This window comes from Engraulis encrasicolus, chromosome 8, assembly GCF_034702125.1.
Source record: "Engraulis encrasicolus isolate BLACKSEA-1 chromosome 8, IST_EnEncr_1.0, whole genome shotgun sequence".
Taxonomy (NCBI): Eukaryota; Metazoa; Chordata; class Actinopteri; order Clupeiformes; family Engraulidae; genus Engraulis; species Engraulis encrasicolus.
The window spans coordinates 7,312,340-7,332,281 of record NC_085864.1 but is presented as its reverse complement, the minus strand read 5'-3'; the positions used below and the strand labels follow the sequence as shown (position 1 = coordinate 7,332,281).

The 19,942-nt window shown below is 43.8% G+C and overlaps 1 protein-coding gene across 1 annotated transcript; it reads right to left on the bottom strand.

The window, feature by feature from the left end:
- Window positions 1-1,280: 1,280 nt before the first annotated feature.
- LOC134454110 (TRPM8 channel-associated factor homolog) lies at window positions 1,281-19,631 on the bottom strand. Its single transcript, XM_063204902.1, has 15 exons — window positions 19,326-19,631; window positions 17,520-17,720; window positions 16,747-16,847; window positions 15,647-15,836; window positions 14,734-14,924; window positions 13,857-13,944; window positions 13,177-13,431; window positions 12,149-12,388; window positions 9,494-9,799; window positions 8,764-8,866; window positions 7,483-7,577; window positions 5,858-6,071; window positions 5,253-5,492; window positions 3,139-3,476; window positions 1,281-2,874 (listed from the first exon to the last, which is right to left on the bottom strand). Exons 2-15 carry the CDS (start codon window positions 17,652-17,654, stop codon window positions 2,632-2,634), a joined length of 2,739 nt encoding a protein of 912 aa, XP_063060972.1. The 5' UTR covers window positions 17,655-17,720; window positions 19,326-19,631; the 3' UTR covers window positions 1,281-2,631.
- Window positions 19,632-19,942: the final 311 nt, after the last annotated feature.

The following is a 19,942-nucleotide window of genomic DNA, read 5'->3' as shown; positions in this document are numbered from 1 at the left end:
TTGCTTTTAAAGCTATATTGTTTCATTGGTATTAGTTTTGTTGCAAATTCAGTCATTGGTCTTTGAGAGAGATGGGGGTGGGGTGGGTTCCTCCAGCCTCTGCTGTGCCTGTGCTCTCCCAGAAGGTATTATAAACATGAGAACAACAAGGATGATGGATGGGAGATGTGTGTGCCTATGCCCCCACTGAATCACATTGGACGCAGCTTTATGATTCCTGGGAGGATCACAGCAACCATACAGTAACAATGCAGCAGCTTCATGTGCTGATGTTCTGGTAAGGGCTGATAAAGAGATTGAAAAACAAACAGCAAAATAGCACAAACTTATATCTTTTGATAGGCCCTATACATTTTTCCCATTTTATTTATATTTCTCGATTACAATCATCAGCTGGCACAGAATTCCATCCCCCTCTGGTGATCCAGTAGCAGTTCCTGATGGATACATATACCCTGGTATATAAATCAGTGTTTACTAACCAGGGGTACCTGTACACTGTAGGGGTGGAAAAATGTAATTTTAACAATGTATATGGAGCATAGTGACATTGGGATACAGAAAGTTGTATATGCTCTATAACTGAGTTAGGGGTACTCATGACACAACGAAACGGCTAATATAGGTAGTCAGGAGCATGGAGCCAGGGCCCAGGACAAAAATCATCTGAAAGGGATGGGGTGAAGGGCTGGTCTATGCCAAAAATGCCCAGTTCTGTTTGAGGTCCTAGTCCAGCCCTGGTTCCTGCTCCAGTAATCTGCCCCCCACCCCCCTGCACTTCTCTCTGTCATGAATGAGTGAGTTTCACTGGGTTCTCTCTTAGGAATGTGGTGGTGGGTTCCGCAGCTGTCGAGGGAATGGCCCGGTTGGAGCAGTGGCTATACGGCCCCACTCCGGTATAATGCAGCCATTCATCTCCACTCACGTCTCCAGGAGCACGCTCACTTTCTTCCGCAAAGCCTCTTGGGAGCAAGGGGTTGTTTCATGGTAGCCACGTGCCCTGCTGTTCTGTGCTGTTAAGGTAGTAGAGTCAGCAGACCAAGCAGTGGCACAACTATTGTACACAGGGCCCCATGACAAAACACATGAGTGACAGGGCCCACCATTTGGCCTACCAAGGGCCCTGGGGCCAGGAGTCCCACTCGCTCCTCAATTAGTCCAAGAAGTCATGGTTTGATACAGTATACTACACAACCTTTGAATTGTGATGCAAAGTAAAACTTCCCTTATCTAAATACATGATGATGATCATGATGAAATAAAACACTACATTAGGACAATTTCAATTAAATTATGATTTTATTGTAATTATTTTCGACAGTCTCGCCCAAAGCAGTAAACAAATACAAGATGTGATAAGAAACATAACATAATCAGCATAACAGATCGTATGAAAAGGCAGAGATTCTGTAGAAGGCAGAAGGTCTCTTAGGAATCATAGTGTCACATCAGGTGCAGCATGAAATGTGTAACAGTGCATAGTATTGATAGTCATGCCGTTGTGCACCTCCCTACAATTCAGTTCAATATTGCCAAAGGCCCAAGTTTCAATCAAACAACCAAAAACAACTTTTTACAAAAGATGGCTGGTAGCTCAAACAGTAGCAGTTTCCTCACAAATACATTGGGTGAAGGGGGTCAGTTAAATTCAGCAAAAAAGGTAAATCCAGGCAACTCCAAGTAAACAAAGAAAGAAGGGAATTATATGGGCTTCATTAACTTATGGCTAAATCATGATTAAAAGAGCAGACATGTTTCCACCATGCAGGTCTTCATCAGGGCTTAGTCTCTCTAGACAAACCTATATAGTGACATCAGGGTCATGTGACCCCATAATAACCAAAACCATGTTCCAATTTAGTGCAATGTCTATGTCTACTCAAGGCACAAACTATATATATATTAAATATATATATAATTTTATAAATATGATATTTCACCATTCTCAATTCATCCACATAATGTCAATAACCAAAGTGCTAAATATATTTTATAGATTCGTCAATCTGTATTATACAATCACTCAATACAATCAAATTATACAATCCATTTTTACAAACAGGCATGCTCTAATAATGTAAACTCAAGAAAGAGGAAGTTCAGGTGTGACTCCAGGTTGCCCATCACTTTGACCTAACTTACACTCAGAGATATACAAAGTTAAAGAAGAAGTACTCTTTCAGTGTATCGACCTTCTTAGGTACATTGCAATAACTGCTGCATAAACAGAAGTTTTGTAAGATCATGTTCTACACTGTAAAACATTGCAGCCAGTTAAACGTAAAAAGGTAAGTTGCCCTGCTGCCTTCAGTTTGTAAGTTAACTCAACTTGAGGCTATAAACCTCAATCTGAGTTAACCGAAGATTCTCTATTCTGCATTTACAGTAGATCGTCTCTGAGTTAACTTGCAAACTTAAGGCAGCAGGGCAACTTACTTTTTACATTTAACTGGCTGCAATGTTTTACAGTGTGGTGTTGTAATTTCAACAGTAAGAGTACTTTTACTTCTACTTCATACACTTCCCTGCCAATGTATATGGGCTGGTCCCTAAAAAAAATTACTGTACATGGAATAGCATACCCCAACCCACCCAGCACTGTTACGCTGCCTGTTGTTCTTCATGCACTGTTCATGCGTACTGGGCCATGGGGTGGTCACTCCAGGCCGGCAGGCTGGCCAGCTTCTGTTCCGTGCTGGGCTCTATGGGCCACCCCCAGGCCTTGAAGAAGGGAGCCAGGTTCTTGTTGACCACCTTGGAGAAGGTCTCCGCGTACGTGTTCATCTTGCCCTTGTTGTTGTTAGGGACCCCCGTCATGCTGTGGTACTCCTTGAACACCTGCTTGAACGCGTCCCAGCCAAACGTGTCTTGGAGCTGGTGAGGGAAATTTAAAATAAAGGTAAATAGAGCATTGAAAATTATCCATTATCGTTTTTATTTGATATTAATTCATTTCATTTCACATAATATCATTTCATAATGTATTAAAATGTAGGCTTTCAGATTAGAGAGTGCAGTTGTTGTCATACAACGGAACGATTAAAGCCTTAATCATGTCTTCTGAAAAGTGCTGCATTTTACTTTCATGTACAAAGTATTTGTGACATTATTAGGAAAGACGCTGCTTGCTAACTTCACCTGCATGTAGGTCTCCAGTGCCGTCCAGACGGACCACTTGCCCAGCTGCCGGCCTCCCTTGGCATAGTCTCGCGCGCGGCCCTGCCTCTTCTCCTTGGTCATGTTGGGGTGCGCCTTGGAGCGGTCCAATCCCAGCACGTTCTCATGCACATAGACGGACCAGAGGTTGCAGGTGCACTCGGTGGTGTGCGGGGGGAACTCCCAGACGCCGCGCTGCTGGTTGTGGCCCAGCTCGTGGACGGCGCCCCACAGGCCGGACGTGCGCGCCGACTTGGGGTTGACCAGGCCCGCCGCTGACGAGCTGTGCATCATCACCGGGTAGCCTGCATGCATGAAGCCTGCAGAACAAACAAGATTGATCTGTTAAGATTAAATAAATACGGCCCTGCCATGGCCAACCGGTAGGGCACTCGTCTACCGGGTTCGATTCCTGGCCCGGGTCATTTGCCGACCCCTCCCCATCTCTCTCCCCATTCGCTTCCTGTCCACCTCTCAAACTGTCCTGTCAATAAAATTGTAAAAGACAAAAAAAATCTTTTTAAAAAAAGATGAAAGAAATACAGTAAAACTTATTTCTCACATACTCAAACTCACAGTCTCTGTGAAATGGAACTGTGCGCATGTGGCCTTTGGGACCAACAAGATTGATATTATTGATAAGAGTAATGAGATGCCATTTATTTGTCACATACAGGGTTCTCAAGTTTTCACATGAGTTGAGGGTGAGATTTCAGGTTATAGGGGGTTTACCGATGAAGAAGCACAGGGTAATTTGGGTCAATAGCCACCAAATGCCTCTCATCAATGATTCGTCCACTCTTCTCAATAATTCAGTTTACAAAGCTTGGCTCATACTCTTTCCACTGCCATTCATTAGGAAACTAGGATTTGTTTTTGTTTTGTTTTTTGTTTTTTTAGATTCTTTTTTTTGGTCTTTTACGACTTTATTTGACAGGAGAGTGTGAGAGGTGGACAGGAAGTGAATTGGGAGAGAGATGGGGAGGGGTCGGCAAAGGACCCGGACCGGGAATCGAACCTGGGTCAGCCGCATGGCAGGCGAGTGCCCTACCGGTTGTCCACGGCAGGGGCAGGAAACTAGGATTTGTAATAAAATGTATGGTGCAGAAGTAGCATAACACAAGTAACACAAAATTTGTGATTTGGATGAAAAATCAAATTTGGCCATTCATTAGGTCTGTGCAATAGTTTAGTTATTGGCGCACCACAGGCCAGAAATAGCTAATCACTCTCAGCATAATAATGGAGCAGCCTGCTTGATTTTCATGTACAGAAATAAGGTTCCAACGTACACCTCAGAGAAAATAACTCGATTCCAAAGAAGGCCATTGTGTTGACATCGATGTCTGCAGTGCATTACTTTTAACAGTAGAGGGCAGTATGTGTTCATATCACGTGGAGCCGTTCATAGAGAACGGCTCTGATATCATGCTAAATAAGTAGTATGCATGATTGTACTTGTGTAATATCCAATTAAAGACATGGCAATGACCAAGTGGTAATGTATAACTAACTAAAGACACTGTGTAATGTCGCAGCAATCAAGTACTATGGTAAGAAAGTCTTTTCAATGACTATTACAGCATACCACTGACGTAATGACACACATTATTCATGTCATATAATTATTCAGTTATGGGTAAGCGGTTAGGGCATCAGACTTGTAGCCCAAGGGTTGCCAGTCTGACATTGGACATGATACTGTCCCGCCGCACTGCTCCCTTGGGCGCCATTGGGGGCTGCCCCCATGCACAGGTGAGGCAAAAATGCAATTTTGTTATGTGCAGTGTGCACTTACTTATATGCTGGGAGTGCTTTGTCACGACATGAACATGACATGTTTTGTAAAGCACTCTTAGAAATTACATTTGCAGTAGAATCAAGTTATCTTTTCAGGGGACCTGATAAGGTGGGGACTTTTTTTGAAGGTGGCCGCCTTCAACATAGGCCTTAAGTTCAGAGGGAAATCCTGGCTTGCGTACATAGTACAGCGCTTGGAGGACTATAAAATAACATTTTTAGTGGCCCCTCGAATGAAAAAGCTTCCTCACCCCTGGCCTACAAAGTGCATCCTGGTCACCTCTGGGTTAACTGACCGTGAGAGATCTGTACGTCGGCCACGAAGCGCTCCTTGCGCGGGAACTTGTGTGGTTTGGCGGCGAGGTCAGCGATGCCCTTCATGATGCCGTCCCACAGCGCGGCCACCTCGTCCGGGCGGTCCAGCTTGCGGATGAACTCCGAGTGCAGCGTCAGGATGATGTTCTCAAACTCCAGCTCCGCCCAGGGGGCGGGGGCCTGACGGACACGCTGCACCCAGTCCTCCACCGTTGTCACCCCTGCAGGCCAGCAGGACAGAAAAGAGAGAGAGAGAGAGAGAGAGAGAGAGAGAGAGAGAGAGAGAGAGAGAGAGAGAGAGAGAGAGAGAGAAAAAGAGAGAGAAGTGTAGAGTATGGTAGAGGAGAGTAGAGTAGAGCAGAATAAAATGTATTAATCCCAGTCCTCCACCATAGCACATTTCATACACCAATGCAGTTCAATGTGCTTCACGAAAAAATAAAAGTAAAGGAATAAAGAAAACAAGAAAGAAAGAAAGAAAACATTTAATAATTAGAATCAAAGGACATTACAAAAATGAAATCTCAAAGGGCTATCCTTATAAATAAATAAAATAAAACATATCACATGTCATCCTTGTGCTCACCAGACTTGTAGTAAGGTGCCTGGACTGCGATCTGCACCACCACCTCGGCGGCTTCCACCTTGCTCTTGCCGGGGGCGATGAGGTAGACCAGCCCCCCCCACAGGTTGTTCACCAGCACCATCTCCTTGTCCACGGGGAAGCACTCGCACACCCTCGGCGCTCGCTTCAGCTCATTGGAATTCCCTATGTAATCGGTCTGACAGCCAATCTGAACCTGGGGGAGCAATGTGAAATGTTTGATGATCAGGGCAATGCATTAGTTGTCCCAGGCCCAGGGAGAGATTGGTGGTGGGGCCCAGAATAGAGTCCTTAGTACATTGAATGCATTGAAGTGAAAAGAAATCCCGCACACTGTCCATTCCACCAACAAACTTTAATACAACGTTTCGGTCATCCGACCTTCATCAGGTAAAGGTGAACAACCTTATCCCAACCTGGCTGGGATAACATCCTACGCACCTGCCCAACTACAGAGGTGTGCAAAAGCGTCTTTATTGAAATGATACATTGAATGCATTGAAAGGCGATTTTGTCCTGGGCCAAGTGACTGCTGTTAGCGGCCGCGATGGTTGAGTAGGCGGTTTTAATGGTCATAACAAAACAATACAACAATGCAACAATTTCCCTCTAAATCAATAAAGGACCTCTACTCTACTCTACTCTATTTATATGTTCCATGGCCCTAACTTAATTCCCGGTACTCCGATTGTATCATATGATGTGATATTGGGAGGACTTCTCCCCATCAAAATAAAAGATTATATTGCATGGTTTTGATAATCTCCTCTGCCAATCAAATGATACAAGGAAAACCGTTTGGTGTGAATAGATCAATGAATGCCAATCAACATCATTAGTAAGTTTTTAGTATTGTTAAAAAAAAAACATTAGTAGTATACTTAGTAGTAAATAGTAAATTATTTATAGTAGTGAATTCTTAAGCACTGACAAGTCTTTTATTTGTGTTCCATGTTCAGAATCTAAGTAGGTTTGCATTCTTACAAAACCTGACTGGCAGTGCTGCATAGCTACGAATGACAAAAGACAAGACAACAAAAGATGTGCGCTAACAACAATGTGACTCACTCATGACTACCTTTCACCTAAAATCTTCCCTTTTCAATCTGCAATAACAGGAGACCAGAAAAGGTTTGCATTCTTAACCAACGATTCTATATAACTACAGCGAATCTGTTCGTCCCAAACATGACACAAAATCCCATGTCCCATACCGTAGCTACACACAGTATGGTATTAAAAAAAACTACCAAATATCACACAACAACTAATCAGAGTATAACTTTTTGCGTAATTTCCATATTGTCACCCATCCCGTCGTCACTTGACATTTATGTTACAAAAGTGTCATATGTGACCCCACCTTTCCCAATGATCTGTGTTGGCATAGCCACCATGCAGGTCCAAAGCAATAACAATATGACTACAACCAACCACTATGTGGTACTTTGCCTCATTCCCACACTGTCACTTGTCACTCAAAGTGTGGCTGGTGACCCCACCTTCAAACCTTTTTCCACATTGTCATACTGTACATCACATTGTCACAGAGTGTCACAAGTGAAGCGAGAGAGCGAGACAGAGAGAGAGCTTGGTGTCCTCCTTACCTTCCAGCCCTTGCCTACGATCTCTGGTGGCATTGACATGTACGTCCTCATTCCTGGGCAGAGGTAGAGACCCGTGCTCACCCACTCCTGGCCTCCTGAAACACACACACACACACACAAGCCCACACATATAAAAGATACACATGCATGTGTGCACACTAATAAGTATAAAGATATAAGCAGGCATTCACGTGTGTGTGCACAAACACACACACACACACACACACACACACACACACACACACACACACACACACACACACACACACACACACACACACACACACACACACAAAACCACTCACAATAAAGAACAATCACACACACCCAAAGCCACTCACGCACCAGGCACACAAAGACAATGCACACACAAAAAGTTACGCACACACCCAAAGTAATGCAAACACACCCAAAGCCACGCACACACAAAGGAGTCATCTCTGTTTAAGCTTTATATAAATACATTACCACAAATACATGGGATTATATACACTAACAAAACCAGTATGATGATAATGTTTTACTCACAGAGTCGACATTTTAGTGATGTAGTATTTTGGATGGATGGTGTAGTATTTTTGAAGCAAACCGTGAGTATGGTAGCATATTATCATATGTCATATATCATCATATTGTCATTAACTTCACTTTTCTGCCACTACTCACTGTTTTGCAGTCCGTGTATGTCAGCATATCAATAGCAACACCTTCAGCGTTGCTTCTAGTCAGGGCAAGAGCAATACAAATCGGGAACTCCTCCCACTTTGTCAGAAAGAATGCAACCATTAACAAACCAAGGGAGACGGGTCCACTATGCCATTTGGAAATGTTAATTGTTATGCTCTTGGTCAGACCAAGTCTCAAAGAGATTTGAAAGTCGATGATAATCAGGTTAGCATTCCACTGCATGCGACTCTGTGTGCTTTCCAATATGCAGACTTCCGTCCTCCACTTATGCTTGTGACCTCGCATTTTGCTGATGCCCCGCCTCCGTGGAGAAAACAATAAAGTTTCCCCGCTGTCAGCCTAGCCACAACAACTGTTGAGTAACTGTTCTTCATTCACCATCCCGATTGCAAATGAGGAAATAACATTAGAAGTGTGCTTTTGCAAAACATTGAATTAATTTTCTGTCTTCGGTGACGTCATCATGAGGTCACAAGCAGGCAAGTGAGCAAGGGAGGACGGAAGTCAGCATATTGGAATCCACCCACTATGTATGTGCCCAATTATCCATCCTTCTGTTCTATCCTTGTAATCTCGATTCCTTAATGGACTAACCTGCAGCGTTTACACTGATGGGCACTTTGGTGTTGTACACAACTGGCAGAGACGGCTGCTCTTTGATGATGAAGGGCAGCAGGGCATCAGGGTCCTTGCACACCTTCATAATAACAACATCAACAACAATAACAACATTTATGTATTACTTGTTTTTGCACTTTATAATGTCTTTTATTTTGATAGGACAGAAAGGAGAGTGACAGGAAATGGGGAAGGATCAGGAAATGACCTCAGGCTGGATTCGAACAGAGCCATATAAATATACAGTATACGTAGTACACTTGCAGTAGTCAGGTACATATACAGTAATACTCTCTACTCTCTCACCTTGTACACCTTTGACCTTATGTTGGGCAGCAGCGCAGTATTCTCTCCTCTCTCACCTTTTAAAGGTGTTCTCTCCTTTCTCACCTTGTACACCTGTGACCTTATGTTGAGTAGCACAGTATTCTCTCCTCTCTCACCTGGTACAGGTATAGAACACTCCTCTCTCAACTTGTACAGGTGCAGCATTCTCTCCTCTCTCATCTGGTACAGGTATAGAATACTCCTGTCTGTCTCCTACTGTGGGTCACTTGGCTATAATATTCTCTCCTTTCTCACCTGCTGTGTGTCACTTGTGGTATAGCATGCTCCTGTCTCACCTTGTACAGGTATAGAAATCTCCTATTTCACCTCGTACACCTGCTGTGCATCACTTGTGGTATTATATTCTCTCCTGTCTCACCTTGTAGACCTGCGAGCCCACATTGAGCAGCAGGTGGTCCTTGGCGCTCTTGACCGGGCATTTGTGGCACACCTGGGGCACGCCGGCCTGCTTCACCATGTCCGTCAGCATGGTCACCATGGAGGTGTAGGCGGCACAGCCGTGGTTCTCCATGGCCAGGTAGTGGCCGCAGTCGCTGCCCAGCTTCTTCAGGCAGCCCTGCTCGTGCTGTGTCAGGCTCTTGCCCTCCGTCACGTGGCTGGCGAAGCGCCGGAGCAGGCCCCGGAAGTGGTAGGCCTCGGAGCAGGCCTTCTCCAGGTCGGGCACCTTCAATCAAAATCAGTCAATCAATGAAAAATTACTTATGAGTGATTCTACGATTCCCCTACGCTTTTGGCAAAAGCAAAATGTCAATTATCAGTATTTTTTTCAACTAAATGACCTAGATGTTTAAATAGTGTATATATTTAAGTTTCCAAACAAGCAAATTGCCAAGCTTAATCTTAAATCATTTGATGAATACTCTAATGAAAGCGAACATTTGCTTGATTATTTTGTCAACAGAGTTATGGACAAATACTATGTCATTTCAAACATAGCCTATATAAAAATACTACAGAGTTGAAACAACATACTGTACGTTTGAAAGTGCTTATGTCCCTAAGCAATAATGTTGTCATTAATCTGTGCAACTGATATAGAAAATGTGATTGTTGAGCGTCATAAGTAGGAATTTTAGAGTGCACTGTGATACAGACTGACACATTTTTCATTATAAATCCCTGTAACATCTGATTTGAATTTAGTCACCCTCCTTACACAAGACTTCCTTCTCCAGAGATAATCCCTAGTGTCTGTTCATAGGATTTTTCCAACACATAAGGGATCAATAGCTGAAAAACACTTTCAAAACAGTCAACCGTGTTACTCAACTGTGTTACGGTCAACAGTGCAGGGGAATAAGTCGGCACTTTTTTAGGAAAAAAAAAACAGAGCAGACGAACCCATCTCCCTAGAAAACAAATTATTTTGTTTGTTTGTCTGTCAATATGGAGATAAATTGGCAAAAACATACTCCTCCAGTGTCATCAGTGTTGCCAGATTGGGCTGGTTCCCGTCCAATTGGGCTGCTTAGGATGGCCGTGTGCGGGTAAAAATGGCATTCATCAGAAAAACCCGCCCACTTTTTGCCATAGAAATCAATAGAATTGGGTGGGATTTTGTGCTTCTAGGCGGGTTTTGAAAATGTTTTGGGCTGGAAATCATCACCCTCATCTGGCAACCCTGACTGTCATAATTGGCTAATTGTAACACCATTGACGGTAACACCGTTGACATTTCAGTCATTTTTATGGTGTTGTGCTAACTGAGGACCTCAGAAGTTCCACCACAACACCTTAATCAATTCATGTATCTGTATGCTTTGTCTGTGTTTTTCTACATGTGATTTGTAATTCAGATTCTTATGAATATGTTGATAACACAGTTGACAGGCAATTTTCCCGCTATGAGAACATGAAAAAGAATGGATTAAATTATGGAAGGATGGAGCTCAAAACTTACCAAAAAGTCTTCCCATATCCTGCCAAAGAGGTTATGACATCACGTGATGTTATTCGTATGGCCTAAGGCCAAACCATTACTGATTTATGGAGGGGGTTTCAGACCGTGACACGGTTAACACAGTTTTCGTGGACACACACAAAATGGCAAATTTCATGCATAATGGAAAGGACAGTGGTCTTTCTGACAGTTTTGTCATATTGTGATGACTACTGTGAATCAACATTTGCAATCGTCTTGGGCAAAACAAGTTTCTTTACATGCTAATATGAAGACTGAATCTGACATTTGGAAAACAGGACGGCATGAAAACGCCCAAAACCTGTATTAAATATTCATTCTTGCTGAGGGAAATAATGCCATGTCTACACTTTCTGTATTATATGAAAGATAAATGTTTTCTAATGTCCAAAACATCATTGGATGCAGTTAATAGTTAGTGGAATTGGCAAATAAAATCCACGGACTTAAAAGCGTAGGGGAATCGTAGAATCACTCTTATACTTTATGGCACATTATCATACATTGGCTAATTTGTCATTCAATGTGCTAAAGATTAGAGAAAGAGAAAAGACAAGAAAAAACTATATTGTGTATTGTGTATAGTAGATAATTAGTCATCACCAAAGGCAGATGAAGCTGTTTTCAATTTCTTTTTAAATCAAGATACTGGGTCAGGTCTAATTTGGACAGGAAGCTGGTTCCAGCATTTTGCAGCATAATGACTAATAAGCCATTTCACCCTGTCTAGATTTGACCCTTGGCACAACCAGTAGAGGAGATTCTGAAGACATCTTTTAAGATGATATTGCTCAAGCATATCTACGATATATGTGTATTATGCAATATATAATATATAAGCAAAAAGGGAAATAAATCTGGTGCCACACGGATGTCTATTTTCTGTAATTTATTTTTTAGTGCAGTGAGACTAACGTTAGTCTCACTGCACTAAAAAATAAATTACAGAAAATAGACATCCGTGTGGCACCAGATTTATTTCCCTTTTTGCCTATGTTTTGGTCCTGCTCTGGTTGCACCGGATTGTTAATTTAGAAGCGCAGAGTGCGTATCTCCTTTGTTATATAATATATAATATAGTCATATATTTGCCTTGTAGAGCCCCGCTTTCAGTGTATCGCCCAGAATGCAGAGCCCCATCTTGTTGAGGATGTGGTTGCCAGGGTAACCGGTCATGGCGTTCTGCCCGCTGTGTGACTGCGCCCAGTACCAGGCGTGCCCGCCGATCAGCAGCCCGCCGCCCTCCGCCACAAAGTCCTGGATGTCCTGGCAGCGGGCGTCGCTGTACGACGTGCACACGTACACGCTCAGGTCCTCCTTGAAGTCTGTCACCTTGTGTAGTAATGCATACAGTACATAATGGTTTGAAATGTATCATGCATGCATTAAACAGACAATTCAGATTCTCCCAGTAAATATAGTGAATCTACGTATGTCCATCTCTCTGGTCCCTTTATTATACGAAGAGTTTAGAGCCAAACGCCCCTAAAAGTCATTACGAAAATCTGTAAAAATGAATTTTTAATTGTATTTCAAAGTTTAAAAAAAAAGTTCAAAGTACTTTATTTGCCATTTGTGCATAAACTAGTAGTCCAAGCACATAGGAACTCTTGTGCAGGCCCTCTGAGTCAATAAATAGAATTAAATAGAAAAATAGGAAGACAAAATACATTAAAAAGTGATAAAAATCAAAGAGATCAAATGAATAATAATAATTAAAAAAAGGTGAAATTGTATTTCCGCCAAAAGACAGAGGGGTGTTGCGCCAGTAACTCCAGTCCTTGTGGGTGCGTTGGTTCCAAAGCAATAATCCACAGAACACACTTTTGGGTAGCACTTTTATCACCTAGGCCTACTTATGTAAAGCAGTAAACCAATTATTACATTGGCTGCTGGTGTGCGAGTTCCACTCTCTGCTTCTGTGAATTGTATTTCCACACAAGTAATCTCGATCAAAAAGCCACTTAAATGTTATCAAATACAGCGAGTCAAGATCACAAGAGAAGATAGGCTGCTTTTTAAAATTTAGCTGCACTGTTGGAACGGCTTGCAATATGGGGCTACAGGACGTTGCATCTGAACTCTTTGTATATTTCATTACAAGTACACAGCAAACACACCTGGCACTTCAGGCCTGACTTGGAGAGGGAGGGCACGGTGTTCTTGAGGCGTGGCTCCACGCCCACCGTGCCACCGCGGCCCTCGTCCAGCCAGCGCAGGGCGTTGGCGAAGAAGGGCGAGAGCGAGTCGCGTCCCAAGAAGCCCTCGTGCGTGGTCACGATGACGCGGCCCTGCCCGTAGTACGCCCCGGCGATGAAGGCTCGGCCGTCCGGCGTCACCCCGATGGGGAAGGAGAGGGGGCCGTGCACCAGCACCTGCAGGCAGCCGTGGTGTAACGGTTAGGGAGTTAGATCAAAGGGTTATAGGTTCAATCCCCACCTTTACCAATCCCCTCCTAACCCCCATACTGCTCCAGGGACTGTATGTATTCGATACCCTGGAAATAACTGTAAGTCGCTTTGGATAAAAGTGTCCGTTAAGTGTAACGTAGTGTAGTGTAATGTAATATAGTCATTTAGTGTAATGTAGTGTAGTGTAGTGTAGCGTAATGTACTGTTGTGTAATGTAATGTAGCATAGTGGAGTAGTGCAATGTAATGTAATGTAATGTAGTGTAGTGTAATGTAGCGTATTGTAGTGGTGTAATGTAGTGTAGTGGTGTAATGTAATGTAGTGTAGTGTAATGTAATGTAGTGTAGTGTGGTGTAATGTAGTGTAATGTAGTGTAATGTAATGAGCACCTCTGAGGCCACCGCGCCACCCTGAATGTCGAACTCCGACACGCCCTTCAGCAGGAACTCAAAGTCGTCCTTGAAATCTTTTCCAATTCTGAAAAAAACCCAACAAAGATAGATGCAGCAAATGAGTACAACACGATTATAAAGCTGTTCTCTGAGGTATCAGTTCCAGGTTCAGAGAGTTCAGTACAAACCCTGCCACCAATTGAACAGTGCCATGACAGTGTCATAAACAGTGCCAGGACACATTCATGGGCGAGTCATAAACATAATGTCAATGTCATAAACATTTTATGGTGATGTCAATTGATGTCAAATTGTTTGGGCTGTCTTTACCATCACTGAATGTCACTTAATGACAACAGTCAAAAATGCTCATCACAATGAGATAGTGCTGATCACTCATGACTAATTTACAATACTGTTATGACACAATCATGTCATACATCTGATGGCGGCGTCAAGTAAAATATTACCACATTACGGTACATTCACATACAAGGTTCACGTGCACGGGGGCGGGGATGGGGGTAGGTTCTCGGGCTGTCCAGTTGTCCTTTACGTTTTACGGTACAGTCCTATGTTTTGGCCCATTCGTTTCACTAGGACCAGATTTGTAGCCCGCCAGTCCATGCACGCTGCTGCAGAGAGCAGATTCGAGTTCTACGTGGCAACGCACACTTGTCCGGGCTCTCGGTAGTGGGCCCATCCGTGTGCCGCGCTGACACCGCACTATGGCGTGCAAGGGCTACAGTTGTCTGCTTTCATGTAGTCTAACCATTTCAGACTGACCACGGATACATTCGGACACATTTCTCTTACGCCCCATGCTTGCAGTGTGAATGTAGCATTATGTGTCCTGTACATATTTGACACTTACGAAACAGCCAGCCAGCTGGAGGGGATCTGGTGGGGCACGGGGAACGTCCCGACCTCCCCGTAGTGTTCCGAGAAGTAGATCCCGGCCACGCTGCACACCTTGTTGCCGGGGAAACCGAGCATGGAGTTCTCGCCGGGGTTCTTCTCCGCCCAGCTCCAGGCCTGGCCAGCCACCAGCAGCCCTCCCCCACCCTGCAAGGCAAGGCAAGGCAATGAGAGGCAAGGCAAGGCAAGGAAAGGCAAGGCAAGGCAAGGCAAGGCAAGGCAATGAGAGGCAAGGCAAGGCAAGGCAAGGCAAGGCAAGGCAATGAGAGGCAAGGAAAGGTGAGGCAAGGCAAGGCAAGGCAAGGCAATGAGAGGCAAGGAAAGGTGAGGCAAGGCAAGGCAAGGCAAGGCAATGAGAGGCAAGGAAAGGTGAGGCAAGGCAATGAGAGGCAAGGAAAGGTGAGGCAAGGCAAGGCAAGGCAACGCAATGAGAGGCAATGCAAGGCAAGGCAATGAGAGGCAAGGAAAGGTGAGGCAAGGCAAGGCAAGGCAAGGAAAGGTGAGGCAAGGCAAGGCAAGGCAAGGCAAGGCAATGTGAGGAAAGGCAAGATGAGGCAATGAGTGGCAAGGAAAGGTATTGCAAGGTGAGGCAAGGCAAGGCAGTGAGAGGGAAGGGAAGGCAATGAGAGGGAAGGGAAGGCACATGTATGAATATAACACATTTTCATACAAGTGCAATTCTAGGGGCTTTACACAAAACTTACAAATATGCATTTTACCTACTCTACAGAGATGTTTAAAAATAGTGCATAATTAAAGTATAAATAGCTATTTTAATAAAAGCCAAAGGAAGAGAAAAATAAATACTTGTGCACTTAAAAAAGTATGCATAAAATACATGGTGTAAAGCCATAAAGCCATGAACGCACCTTCAGGAAGCTCACCAGCTCCTTCTCATGAGTGGCCACACTGTACGCATCAGTCACGTACACTCCGAGACCCGCGTCCACCACCTCGCACATTCGGGCCTTGACGCCAGAGTAGCTCAGGTTGTCAGCCACTGCCTTGCAAGACGGGTGGACGCCCACCTCACTTCTGTCGGGGGACGCCACCAGCCACCTGGAAGAGAAGAGAAGAGAAGAGAAGAGAAGAGAAGAGAAGAGAAGAGAAGAGAAGAGAAGAGAAGAGAAGACAAGACAAGACAAGACAAGACAAGACAAGACAAGACAAGACAAGACAAGACAAGACAAGACAAGACAAGACAAGACAAGACAAGAAAAGAAAAGAAAAGAAAAGAAAAGAAAAGAAAAGAAAAGAAAAGAAAAGAAAAGAAAAGAAAAGAGAAGAATGTCTTTCATTGCCACTATTCACATGTACTGTACAATTAACACTTTACACTCCCCCAAAAAAACAGGAATATTTCCACATCTGAAGATACACTACAGATTCACAATGAGATTCAAAACACTCTATTTAGGGAGGGATACTACAAAGTACATATAACACAGTATTTAGAGAAACGTATACCAGTATATAAAAAAGAAGGGGGATATTAACATCACAGTACAGAATAGAATAAAACTGCAAGTGCGCGCACGCACACACACACACACACACACACACACACACACACACACACACACACACACACACACACACACACACACAGGGCAGGAACCAGGCCAGAGCCTCAGCATGTGTCTTCTGTCTGTGTCAGAGACATTCTCCAACTACACAACCTATTACTCTTTGCACACACATGCATGCATGCAAGCGCACACATGCACGCACATGTCCACATGCGAACACACACACACACACACACACACACACACACACACACACACACACACACACACACACACACACACACACACACACACACACACACACACACAGTCACCTGATTTTGTGGTGGATGTGTTGAATAAGTGGTGTAGCAGCTATGTAATATGGTGTTGCTCTTATTACGACATTCCTTTTTTGACACCTCTGGTTAGTCATATAAATGCTTAGAGTATGTGTGTACCTCAGTGCGTTCATCACCACGGCAGGGAAGTCTGTGAGGTGCTTCTCGTGTCCGAGGGCCACAATGCGGCCTTGCCCGTAGCTGGAGGCAGCCATCAGGACCTGCAAGATCCCAGAGGAATCATCCATTTTTCACCTTTCTTGTAACTCATTTTATTTATTTTGAGAGTAAGAAAAATGTAAACAACATTAAATGAATCATAGAGACATTCTCCAACTACACAACAACCTATTACTCTTTGCACACACACGCATGCATGCACGTGCACACGCCACACATGCACGCACATGCCCACATGCGAGCACGCGCGCGCGCACACACACACACATGCACGCACATGCCCACATGCGAGCACGCGCGCGCACACACACACACACACACACACGTGGTGCTCCATGAAGAGTAAAGATGTCCAGCAGAACAGAGGGGAAGATAGAGTGAGTTACAGAGGTATGGGGTGGGAGAAGGAATGGGTTGTACAGTATGGATGTACAGTACAGTATATGCATAAAAAAACCAACACAAAACAAAATATATATATAATGGGGGCAGCCATGGCTCAATGGATAGAGTGTTGGTCTTTAGATCAGAGGGTTGCAGCTCCAAATCCCACCCTTGCCAGCACCTTCATCCATGGCGGAAGTGCCTCTTGAACAAGGCACCAAACCCCACATCGCTCCAGGGACTGTAACAAATACCTAAATACCTGTAAATTGCTCTGGATAAAAGCGTCAACTAAGTGTAATGTAATGTAATGCAATATAAATAAGTACCTGTCCGCGGGGGTTCATGGCCAGGGGGAAGGCGTGGTCTCCGATCAGCACCAGGTCACTGGGCACGCAGCCCTCCTTGAACTCCAGCTGCTGGATGCCGCCCATGAGTCTGAAGTAGGCCTCTTCACGCGCCATGGTGCTGATGGTGATGGTGGTGATGTCTGTGGGTGGCGAAGCTCACTTCCCTTTCCTTTTCTTTGGCTGTGTAGAGGTGAGAGCAAGTGCGAAGAAACAGCAATGTGACAAATTACAAATGAATGACACAATGATAACAATATGATATGATATGTCATGGCAATGTAGGATAAACTTGTTGTATGAAGTTTAAAGTTGTATTGGATAAAGTTGCGTGGTAAAATGTCCTTCATCGTCGCAGGAAATAGGATGCCATTATGATCTGCTACAATGCAAATAGAGACCCTCAAAAAGCAGTACAGTACTGCTTACTGGGTTTCGGTTTCATCATATTTCACCTTCTGATGCAAACAAATAAGACAATACAAAAATATGTGAATGTTTTCCAAAGAACTTTGACTTGAGTCAATACTGTAAAGTTACAACAACAATAGAATGCTGACCACGATATTTACAGAACAGAAGAATCTGGATCCCAAGGACCCTAATCAAGACCCAGCAGCATTCCAGCCTCTATCACCAAATCACTAACCAGGCCACTGCTTTGCTTCCAACAATAACAAGTAGCTATTTGACAGGATGTTACAGAATGTGTTGAAAAGCATGGGTCCATTTCAAAGCAGTACACTCTGCCTCTCCTTTTGCTTGAGGCCTCAGCGCAACTTTTGGAGACACTTTTCCTCATTCAACATCCCGACTGTAAATGAGAAAATTACCTTTGAATTGTGCTTTTGCAAGATATTCAAAAAAACCTCTATTGCCAATGATGTCTTGCTTTGCATCAACAGGCCATTTGCAAAAGGAGAGGATGGGATGACCTAATATAGAGTTGGACCCATCGTCTGGCAGCTGAGAGCAGGTTTATTTTCCATGCCATGTTGCACTCCACTGAATACAACTGTACCACGCAGCTAGTGCAAATATAGTACACTGTACCAAATGCCACCACTATGAGTAAAGAAGTGATACTAGTGTGATGCAGGGCTAAACATTAACTTTTTGCTCACTGGCTACAGTGGCTAATGGTTTCGCAGAGTCACTAGCCATTCAGCCTTTCTACTAGACACAGTGTTGTTGTCAATATTTTTAGGTGTATTTTCTTTACCATGACACATCTAAGCTCCGAAAATGTAGTGATAAAACAAAACAATCAGTGATATGATAATAGTGTGATAAATGAAACTACCTACGGTATATCAGAGAAACAGAATCAGAATGATGATCTTTCATGAACTTAAATAACAGAAGGGGCAAAAACAGGATATGCTACTGAGATATGTCATAACCAAGAATAAGTCACCTGCCAAAGTGGCTAGTAGTGAAACTGAAACCATTAGCCACGGTCAAGTTTTATCCATTTTTGGACAGTTGGAAAGAGCCAGTGTCAAGCCCTGGTATGATGTACTACAGTGTATTTGAACTGTAGACACCACCTATAGTGCCTCTGCTGCTCAATTTCACTGCAGTGAAATATCTCCGTCTGATTCATCAGGCTAGCTGAATGTGACCATTCCTGAAACGTGTTAACCCTCAAGGAACCACCACACCCACCACAAAAATTACTATTGTATAACAATACAAAAAACGACGAGTCCAAACATCATGCATATCATCCTTGCAAAGATATGCCTTTTCTTAATTTATATGGAGTTTTTCAAAGGGTTTACTCACCACTCCTGATGCCAGTAGGCTACAGTTCTCCTCCCAGGTGAGTAATGCAAAAGCTAGAAACACTGGCCTACAGTCTGAAGAGTGTGGGGAGAGGAGTCAGTTGTCAGGGTGGACCAGGAATCATCCAATCGCCTGCTTGTTCCAGCTTTAGGAGGGGCACCAGTGCACCGTGGCTTGAAGTGGAAAACTCCCCAGACCAGGAAAGCACAGTAGAGCACGCCACACTCAGACACACTAGGACACACCCTTCTCTTTAGATAGATCCCACCTCTCCAGGATATGGACCTACCAAGTCAACACTGTGGGTTAGTGGCATACATGTAAGTCGCAATTAATGTGCTTGTCTAGTCGTGTTGTATGACAGCATGCACTAAGTGTGTTTTTCCCTCAATAGAAAGGAAATGCTGTATGCTATGAAAAATGACATGTAATAGGACGTACTGTACTCTAATATGATCCGGTATTATATAGGCTACAGAATATTCTTTGTTAGTCATTCACAGAAGACTTGCCAGCTACTGCATAGCAAGGTGAGAGATGGGGGTTCAGAGACTGTGAGGAAAAGTAGCTTATTCTGCACACTGGCACGCAACCATACAAGTGGCCGTGATGTTTAC

Excerpts from the sequence above, each read along its gene's own strand:
- LOC134454110 (XM_063204902.1), bottom strand. The coding sequence starts at position 17,654 with ATGGCGCGTGAAGAGGCCTACTTCAGACTCATGGGCGGCATCCAGCAG. Across the intron at positions 12,389-13,176 it reads AGTCAGGCCTGAAGTGCCAG|GTGACAGACTTCAAGGAGGA; the intron begins GTGTGTTTGCTG and ends TTACTACACAAG. Across the intron at positions 2,875-3,138 it reads CACTGGAGACCTACATGCAG|CTCCAAGACACGTTTGGCTG; the intron begins GTGAAGTTAGCA and ends TTCCCTCACCAG.